Raw genomic sequence first — 10,950 nt, forward strand, 5'->3', positions numbered from 1 at the left:
AAACTATAAAAATTCTAGAAGATAACATTGGAAAAACCCTTCTAGACATTGGCTTAGGCAAGGATTTCATGACCAAAAACCCATCAGTAAGAAAAAAAACAAGCAATCCCATCAAGAAGTGGGCCAAGGACATGAATTGACAATTCTCAAAAGAAGATATACAAATGGCCAACAAACATATGAAGAAATGCTCAACATCACTAATGATCAGGGAAATGCAAATCAAAACCACAATGAGATACTACCTTACTCCTGCAAGAATGGCCATCATCAAAAAATCAAAAAACAGATGTTGGCATGGATGCGGTTAACAGGGAACACTTCTATGCTGCTGGTGGGAATGTAAACTAGTATAGCCGCTAAGGAAAACACTGTAGAGATTCCTTAAAGAACTAAAAGTAGGCCAGGTGCGGTGGCTTATGCCTGTAATCCCAGCACTTTGGGAGGCCGAGGTGGGTGGACTGCCTGAGCTCAGGAGTTCACAACCAGCCTGGACAACATGGTGAAACCCCATATCTACTAAAATACAAAAAATTACCTGGGCGTGATGGCGTGTGCCTGTAGTCCCAGCTACTCGGGAGGCTGAGACAGGAGAAGTGCTTGAACCCAGGAGGTGGAGGCTGCAGTGAGCCAAGATTGTGCCACTGCACTCCAGCCTGGGCGACAGAGCAAGACTCCGTCTCAAAAGGAACTGAAAGTAGAACTACCAGTTGATCCAGCAATCCCACTACTGGGTATCTACCCAGAGGAATCATTACACGAAAAAGATACTTGCAGATGCACGTTTATAGCAGCACAAATTGCAATTGCAAAATCATGGAACCAACCCAAATGCCCATCAATCAACAAGTGAATAAAGAAACTATGGTATATATATACAATGGAATACTACTCAGCCATAAAAAAGGAATGAATCAGTGGCATTTGCTGTGACCTTGATGAGACTGGAGACTATTATTCTGAGTGAAGTAACTCAGGAATGGAAAACTAAACATCATGTTTTCACTGATATGTGGGAACTAAGCTATGAGGACGCCTAGGCATAAGAATGATACAAAGACTTTGGGGACATGAGGGGAAGGGTAGGAAGGGGGTGAGGGATAAAAGACTACAAATAGGGTGCAGTATATACTGCTTGGGTGATGGGGGCACCAAAATATCACAAATTACCACTAAAGAATTTACTCATGTAACCAAATACCACCTGTACCTCAACCACCTGTGGAAAATAATAAAACAAACAAACAAAAACCCGAAAAACAAAATAGCCAAACCATAAACCAACTGAACTAAAAGGTAAAATAGACAAATCTATAATTATGTTTGAAAATTTCAATACTCCTCCCTCAGTAGTTCATTAAAAAACAGTTAAAAAGAAATCAATGACATAACTGACTTAATTGACATTTATAGAATATTATACTCAAATATAGCAAAATACATATTCTTTTGAAGTGAATTATGAAACATTTACCTAGATAAACATATTCTGAGCCATATGAGTCTCAATAAATATATAAGGAATGAAATCTATGTTGTTGGACCACAATGAAATTCGAACAGAAACATCTCTGAAAAAAATCCCCAAATATTTGGATATTAAACAACACACTTCTAAATAATCCATGATACAAAGAAAAAGCCAAAAGGGAGATTAGTAAATTTTGACCTGAAAATGAGTTTTCCTATCAAATTTGAATTTCATATCAAAGTTTGGGAGATGTAGCTATAGCAATACTTAGAAGAAATTTATAACCTTAAATGTTTACATTAAAAAGGGAGCAAAATCAATGACCAAACTTCTACCTTAAGAGCAAAGAGGAAATTAACCCAAAGTAAACAGAAGTTACAAAACAATTAGAACAGAAATCAATGAAATAAAAAGTGGAAAAATAAAAAAAATTATCAAAACTAAAAACTTGTTCTTTGAAAAATACAGCCATGCATCTTTTAACAATGGGGATACATTCTGAGAAATGATTAGGTGATTTCATTGTTGTACAAACATAGAATGTACGTAACACAGACCTAGATGGTATAACCTTACTACACACCTAGGATATATGGTACAGCTTATTGCTCCTAGGCTACAAACCTGTACAGCATGTTACTGTACTGAATACTATAGGTAACTGTAACACAGTAGCATTTGTGTATCTAAACACAGAAGAGGCACAGTAAAAATACAGTATAAAAGATAAAATGGCACATCTGTATAAAGTACTTACCATAAATGGAGCTTGCAGGGTTGTACGTTGCTCTGGGTGAGTGGGTGGTGAATGTGTAGGCCTAGGACATTATTGTACACTACTGTAGACTTTATAAACATCATACACTTAGGCTATACTAAATTTATCTTGTCATGTGGTAAGGTGTTCAGGGACAATAATATGCATGGAGCTGTCATCACCTATGATAACAATGCCTTCCTTCTGGAATACTTCCTGAAGGAAATGCCTGAAGCTGTTTTACAATTAATTTTTTTAGTAAGGAGTGCACTCTAAAATAATGGTACAAAGTACAGTAAAAACACAAACCCATAACATGGTTGTTCATTGTCATTATCAACTATTATGTATTGTACATAATTGTGCTATATATATGACTGTCACCACAAATATAAGGGTTGCATTGCACTATGTTGTTACAACAGCTACATCACCACCAGGTGGCAGGAATTTTCCAGTTCTGTTATAATTTTGTGGAACTACTGTTGCACATGCAGTCTTGTTGACACAAGTGTCATTATGTGGTGCATGACTGTGTATAAGTGAATAAATCTTTAGTGAGACTGATATGTGTGTGAGAGAGACAGAGACAGATAAAGAGCAAGCATCACAGACCCTAAAGACCTTAAAATGTTACTGGGAGAACATTATGAACAACTTTATTTCAATAAATTTGACAACCTAGATGAAATGGACAGCACCTCGAAAGACAAGGTACCAAGGCTCATTTAAAAAAAAAAAAAGAAAGCATAAAATACAAAATAGCCCTATATCTGTTAAAGAAACTGAATTTGTTGTTTAAAACCCTTCTGCAAAGAAAGCTCCAGGCCCAATTTGGTTCACTGATAAATCCTATGAAATATTTAAGAAAAACAAATACCAATGCTACACAAACTCTTTCAGAATAAAGAAGTGGAAAAAAACTTCCCAACTCCTTTCACCTGAGGCCTGTATTAAAATGATTCCAAAACCAGATAAAAGCATTACAAGAAAACTACAGAATATATCTTATAAACATAAATGCAAAACCCTTAAAATATTAGCAAACTGAAGGTAGCAACATATAAAAAGGATACTATATGATGACCAAGCAGGATTCATCCAGAAATATAAGGTTGGCTGAATATAAAACCAAGAAAAGAAATTTTTAAAAAAGAAAAGTCCTATAATAATTTCAATGTATGGAGAAAGAACATGACAAAATTCAACATACATTCATGAAAAAAATTCTGAGAAACTAGGAATAGGAGGGAATTTTCTCAACCTGATAAAAGGCATCTAAAAAGCTACAGTTAATATCATAATTACGAAACACCGAATATTTTCCCCATATAGTTAGGAACAAGTCAAGATTTTCCACTCTCACATTTATATAATATTATATAATACTAGAGAGGCTACACTGTGTGGTAAGGGTTGGAGGAAAGGCAGATAGATTGAAAAGGAGGAAGTAAAACTGTCTTTACTCTCAGACGGCATGACGGTCTATGCAGAAAATCCAAACTCTACAAAATAGCTGCTAGAATGATTTGAATTACAGAACTGAGTTTATCAAGTACCATGACTCAAGGTCACAGGATACAAGGTCAACATACCCCCCCCAAAAAAACCAATTGATTTTCTATTAGCAATGATTAGAAATTTTAAATACCATTTATAATAGCTAAAAAATATGAAAGGTGTAAAGGATAAGTTTAACAAAATATGCGCAAGCTTTATGCATTGAAAACTATAAAACATTGCTGAGAGAATGTAAAGACCTAAATAAATGAAGATATACCATGCTTTTGAATCAGCAGACTTGATACTGTTAAGATGTCATTTTCCCCCCAGATGTATCTATAGATCCAATGTGATTCTAATGAAGATCACAATCCTATTTATTTCTGGCAGAAACTGACAAGTTGATTTGTATCAAATTAAATGTATCTGCAAATGCAAACCTAGAATATCCAAAGCACTTTTGAAAAATAACAAAGTTGCAAGACTTAACTAGTCATGGGCTGCATTATGACTTATGGTCAACAATAGACCACCTGTATGATGGTGGTCCCACAAGATTATAATACTGTATTTTTTCTGTACCTTTTCTATGTTTAGATACACAAATACCCCGTTGTGTTACAACTGCCTACAGCATTCAGTCCAATAACACGCTATAATGGTTTGTAGCCTATGAGCAATAGGCTATACCATATAGCCTAGGTGTGTAGTAGGCTATATACCACCTAGGTTTGTGTAACTGCATTCTATGATGATCATACAATGATAAAATCACCTAACAACACACTTCTCAGATCATATCCCTGTCATTGACACAGGACTATATATGACTAAGATATTATAAAGCTACAGGAATAAAGATAGTACAGTATTGGCAAAAACAGAAATGTAGATAAATGGACCTGAACAGAGTCTCAAAATAGAACTACACATGTGTGAGGTCAATAGATTTGATAGAGGTGCCAAATTAATAAGGAATAACTGTCTATATGCAGAAAACTTTGATCCATGCCTGGTACCTTGGGCAAATCTGGCTTGAAATGGATAATATACCTAAATATAAGAACTGAAAACATAAAACTTAAAGAAAAACGTAGGAGAAAAACTTTGTAACTTCGATTAAAATCCATTAGATAGGCAAGAATAAAAGAAAAATATGGGCCAGGCGTGGTGGCTCACATCTGCAATCGCAGCACTTTGGGAAGCTGAGGCAGGCGGATCCTGAGGTAAGGAGTTCAAGACCAGCCTGACCAACATGGTGAAACCCTGTCTCTAATAAAAATACAAAAATTAGCCAGGTGTGGTGGCTGACGCCTGTAATCCCAGCTACTCAGGAGGCTGAGGCAGGAGAATCACTTGAGCCCGGGAGACGGAAGTTGCAGTGAGCCGAGATCGCACCATTGCACTCCAGCCTGGGTGACAAGGTGAGACTCCCTATCAAAAAAAAAAAAAAAGAAAGAAAGAAAAGAAAGAAAAATATGAATAAATTAGACTGTATCAAAATTAAAGACTTTTCCACAACAGACAGGATTAAGGAAATGAAGAAGCAAACATAGGCCAGGAGAAAATATTTACAAAACACGCCTCTGATAAGGACTTACATCTAGAATATGTAAATTTTTCCAATTCAATGCAATGACAACACAGTTTTATAAAATGGGCAAAATATTTGAATAGACACTTCAAAAAGGAAATACAAATGGCAAACACGCATGTGAAAAGATGCTCAACATTATCATTAGATTATGATGATCCAACTTAAAACCATGAGATAGCACTACACACCCACTCAAATGGCTAATATTTTTAAAACTGACAATCCCAAATGTTAACAAAGATGTGTAACAACTACAACTCTCATACATATCTAATGGGAAAGGAAAGTCATACAGCCACTTTGGAAAACAATGGTAATTTCTTATCAACATACACTTACTATATGATGCAGTAATCCAACCCCCAGGTATTTACACAAGAGAAATGAACTATGGCCATACAAGATGTATGCAAATAATGACAGTGGCTTTATAAGTAAAGGACCAAAGAGGAAATAACCCAAATGTCATCTAATGGGGAAGGTATAACAAATTTACGTGTATCTGTATAATGGACTAACACTAAACAAGAAAAAGGAACAAATTACTGATATATACATCTCGGATAAACCTCAGAAGTATTCTACTAAGTTAAAGAAGCCAAACACAAAAGATTAGATATTGTTTGATTCCATTTATATGAAATTCCTGGAAAGCCAAAATCATAGAAAGCAGTGGTTGTCTGTGGCTGCAGTTGGGGAAAGAAACTACAAAGTGGCATGAAGGAGATTTTTTGGGGATGATGGAAATGTTCTGTTTTTTATTTTGATGGTGATTGTATAATTATATATTAATCAAAACTCAAACTGTGCACTTAAAATGAGTAAATTTTACTACATGTAAATTATGTTACTAAAGCTAATTTTAGTAGAAATCAGGCATTTTCATGTTTTGAACTTAATTTCCACGTGCTCATTCTGAGCTCTAACTTAAGTTGTTAACATGATGATTTAGTCAGGCATTTATTGGTTATATTCTAATAGTTTTTATTCAAAGTCCTTCAGCATTACAGTCACAGAAAAATACCAGGATTATTATGCTCAGGGACAGCCATTCAGAAGATATTCGTGAGGTAAATTGCAAATATGCTTCTGTAACTTTGGTGAGGAACTGGAACTAGAGATACAGATTTGGGAGTTGGGAGTCATTTGCAGAAAATAGTGGAAACTGTGGAGTTGATAAAATTGTACTCTTCTTTCACTCCACTTCTCACTAATCTACAGAACCATAGGAAATGCTTAGTCAAATTTGAAATAAGTGAATGACTTCAGTTTTTAAAAGGTCAACTTTTCCATCAGATCAAAGTGTTAACGCCACTGAATTTAAAAACATCGTATATTTATATCTCCAAATTCTTATCTCTCACCTGGTTTAATTTTTCAGTGTGATTCAGTCTTGAAGTCTCCACTACATTTAACTTGGAAGTCTTTTCCATGCTCATTATTTGCTTCGGTGGTTTCATGTTTGAAGTGGGTTGTGAAAAGCATGGCTTTGCTACCGGAAAGCCTGTGGAGTATGACCCTTGTTTCATTCTAAATGGCTGGGTAAAAATTTTACCTTTTGTGAGTAATAGAAGAAGAAAGAAAAATTGTCACTAGCAACTTCTATTTCATTTTCCGGTGGCTACATACAGAGGCTACTGTGAGCTAACTGCCTTCAACTTAGAAGCAAAAATTAAGAAAAGAAAGCTGACATTTTTACATCAAGCCAAAACTTACATATAGTGTAAGTTATTAGTCATCCATAGAGGAAGACAGAGATCATTAAGTGTTACCAAAAGCTTGGGGCTATCTAAAAGTCCACTTAAGGTCACCTGAATATAATTATAGAGAGGTGGGATTCAATATGTAAAAAGCTGTATCCCATTTAGGAGACAAAAAAGTCTCCAAGGAGCCTGCTTAGCACTATGCTTTTCAAACTGGATAACCACTAGTAGTACCATAGTTCTGGGAGGATGAAAAGCTACAGAATAAAATATAAAATATAAATTCTTCAAGATTCGTAGGAAGGGGGAATACCACTGGAGAGGTGTATTCTGTTGCATGACATGAAAGATACATCACCAGACTTCACCACAGCCTAGCTCTTTCTTTACCCTAAGGTCAAGTTCACCAAAAAAACCAAAAAACAAAAAACAAAAAAACACCAGTTGACTTCAAGATATCCTGATGATAGAAGTAGGAACCATGGATGGAGAACATGAACAAAATCACTGGAAAGGAATATTCACCCCCCACTATTCAATAAATTGGTAAAGTGCTTTCTACAACTCAATCTCTTGCAAGTGTAATAGTATGAGTTAGTCTTCCCAAGTTTTAGGACTTCAAGAATACTGATAAAGTTGAGGGCTAGACTTGAAACACTTAGTGGCCTCCAGAGCCTTCCCTATCCAAGTATATCCTCATATCCTCAAACTACATCACCTACCACAGTGTAAATATTGGTTTATAAACTTGTGACACATCCTCTTGGTTCACCTATGTTAATCTAAATGCAGATGTTGGAGAAAAAGAAAATCACTGAAATAAGCATAGAATTCTCCCAAGTAGGCTCCGCCTATGCTCAGTGTGTAAACTGTACATTGTCAAGGGAGATACTATCCAGATGGTCACACTGGTCTCTTGAGCCTTTAATAGACACAGCATTTGGGCAGAAATTCACTGGATGGGCAGCAATAAGAGCTGGGTATCTAACTCTAGCTGTACCACTTTTCCAGCCATGTGACTTTAGAAAAGCCATTTAATTTTCCTTAGCTTTGATCTCCCTATCTATAAGACACAGTTACTTACCCTACCTAGTATGGTAATGAGAATGCAAGGTAAAATGCTATACAGATAAGGTGGTTATTATTACACCACAAAAGTTACCAAAGTGTCTCCTAGGATAAGCCCCAGTGATGGCAAAGATTAGAAGGGTTAAGGCTAATAATTTAAGTATTTTAACTTTTCATTTTCCATATAGCTTATTTATATGAACACATTCATGTAAAGTTCATTTACAGTGTTCTAGAGAGAGCTGATCTTGTAGTTTTTAAAATAATAATAGCTACCACTTATTATCAGCTTACTAAATGCCAGAGACTTTACAGAACTCACCTCATGTAAGGTCCTCAACACAACCCTGAGAGGCAAATACTGTTATTTCTATTTTAAAGATGAGGAACCTAAGGCTTAAGTAGATTGAACAGTTCGCCTGAGACCACTCAGCTGGCAAGTAGTAGAGCCAGGCTTCAACTCTAACGAACTCATGGACCTTAGCGATTACACACCCCTCTATGTGCCACGACTGCTCCAACATTTGCTCACATGCATACCTGCTGGACGTCCTCTCGGCTTTTCCTCTGTTACACTCTTCTTTAGCATCAACAAAGAACCTGCTCTGGTCTGCTCTACAGAAATGACATCTGAAGCCGCATTAAGCACTTCAAACATAGAGAGAAATCCATATTGCATGTATTGGAATGATCGTCCAAATCTTTTGGCAAATGCCTTTTCAAAATCAGAAAGAAGAACAGGAGATAACGCCAACAGGTCCTTCAACTCACTCTTCACAACAGCTGGAAGAATAGGGGCAACCCTTCCTCGGTAAGGTACTCGCCGATGAGATCTTGGTCCAGAATAAATACTAGGTCTTCCCTTATGCATGGAGTTTCGAACCTTATGGCTGCTCCTCTGTTTTGCAACTAAGCTTGCTATTCCTTTGGTAGATTCATCTGGAATGGCTGAGACGTGAAAAAAAGAAATCATATTTAGGAGGAAAACTTACTCCCTTCTTTATCCTTAGTATCTGTGTTTATACAGTTTTTAACTCTCCAAGGAGCTGTTTACCCAGGCAGCACGATAAACAGTAACTCTTGGTTCCTCGATTTCTTGCATTTTGCAACAGCTTGCTAGCTCTTCTGCCAGCTGAAGAAAAGTTAACTCAATGTATTATCATTACAACTAATTGACCCCTGACAGATTTTTTGAAACTCTTGGGATGAACTGCAAACTTCCCTACAATAGTTTTTTCTTGTGCTTCACGAAATTTAAAACATGTTTTTATAATTAAGAAGTCCTTTTTTTCTTTCTCCCGACTTAAGGTGCAAGAACCTGAAATCATATGTAAAAATGTAGCTTTTGTGAGTGCACGATTGTTTGGGGGAATGGTTTGTTAATTTTGCAGAAGTTCTAATTTTGCCCACAACCTCAAAAGCACCTATGAGTCTCCCTCCCCCACCAAATTAAAATCCACTGGCTGGGATGCATAACAACTGCAGAACTAGAATAATTATTTACTAAGCAATTGTTTTTATTACAAAGTTTATAGACCTTCAAAAATCTTAAACCTACCTTTCAGTATTACAGTACCACCTGCACCGGGGCAGACACTAACAACATCAGGCATGTCCAATACCAGCTCCATAGTGGACCGATACCCAAGGATTCGGAGTGGTAGATGCTTGCCAACCATCAAAAGGTACTCCTTCTCCAACTCCTGTGGGCTCAAACCATCTTTGGTGGAAATGAGAAGTGACCTTATTTCCTTCCGCAGACATTCCTGTATACGCTCTTGTTCAGACATTGTGCCCTACAGGACTGAAGACAGAAACGCAGCTGAGGAAAAGGGGGCAAACCCACGAAAAAAGATTTAAAAAAAACCAATAGTGGGATACAAATAACTGAGACGCCAGTTTTAAGGGTAATAAGGCAGAAGCAGTAGTATGAGGGTGCCCTGCGGCTTGCGCGTGGCCGGGCGATTCAAGCCCTGAATCTCCACCTGCGTTGATTAAGCTACAGGTGTCAAGAACTCTGCCCCTGGCCATGCGGAGGCGTTAACTGGGGTTCCTGTCGGGTGTTGGACTCCAACGCAAACTTCCCAGCCGAAGCCTTCAGGGGCTCCTCGGGAACCAGGACTAGGAACTGAGGCCAACGCAATGCCGCCTCCGCCCTGCAGGGCGAGGGCCCCACGAAAAAAGGCGCTCCCGCCGCACACCTCTGGCACCCCAAGCCGAGGGGGCGCTCCCCGCTCCCTCTTACCTGAAGGTACCACCAATCTTCGCCCGCCCCCTACCTGGTCTAGGGTTGGGGTCCCTGCCCCACCCCCAACGTCTCTCGGTGACCCTCGCGGGAGCGGGGCGTGGCCCTTCCACCTGCCCCGGCGGCTCTCTGCAACCTGAGGCGGAAAGGAAGGCAGGAGGCGCCAGGTGAGGCGCCCTTCTCGGCCCGGCACCGCCCTGCTGCCAGTCACCCTTCTTGCCCCCACCGCGCCCTGACGCCAGCACTGCTGTTGCGGGCCGAGTAGAGATCGGGGGCCCTCTCCGAAGCGGCGCAGGAAGGTAGCTGCGACGGCGGCCCCGCGCGCCTGCGCACCAGCGCCCCCTGACCAGCAGGCCTCTCCCGGGGCGCCGCGTTCCAGCCCCGAGGGCACGTGGCGGGTGGGACGGTTGGGCAGGATTAGCCGCTCCGGGGTCAGGTGTGAGGTCCGCCCCAGTCTCAGGAGCCGCTGGGCCCGGCTGCAGAGGCTGGCCGCCTTCCAGGATCCCAGGCGCCTACGTCCTCCGACGCGGTGCGAAGACGCGAGGTGGGGCTGCGGCCCTTGAACCAATCCAACCACCTCCAGAGCTAGGGCCGGGCCTGACGCAG

The 10,950-nt window shown here is 39.3% G+C and overlaps 1 protein-coding gene across 6 annotated transcripts in view; it reads right to left on the reverse strand.

The window, feature by feature from the left end:
• The window catches only part of TDRD5 (tudor domain containing 5), a 91,940-nt gene extending 80,992 nt beyond the window's left edge, over positions 1–10,948 (reverse strand). For 2 of the 6 annotated variants that reach the window (XM_055111039.3, XM_055111038.2), the window contains exons 1-4: positions 10,458–10,671; positions 9,658–9,903; positions 8,640–9,047; positions 6,693–6,883 (exon numbers count right to left, since the gene is read on the reverse strand). In XM_055111039.3, coding sequence (XP_054967014.1) covers positions 6,693–6,883; positions 8,640–9,047; positions 9,658–9,889 — 831 coding nt within the window. In that variant the 5' untranslated portion in view covers positions 9,890–9,903; positions 10,458–10,671. Of the gene's footprint in view, positions 1–6,692; positions 6,884–8,639; positions 9,048–9,657; positions 9,904–10,344 lie in introns of all 6 variants that reach the window. The other 4 variants (XM_003824709.6, XM_057301998.2, XM_055111037.2 and 1 more) reach the window with 4 other exon arrangements.
• Positions 10,949–10,950: the final 2 nt, after the last annotated feature.

This window comes from Pan paniscus, chromosome 1, assembly GCF_029289425.2.
Source record: "Pan paniscus chromosome 1, NHGRI_mPanPan1-v2.0_pri, whole genome shotgun sequence".
Lineage (NCBI taxonomy): Eukaryota > Metazoa > Chordata > Mammalia > Primates > Hominidae > Pan > Pan paniscus.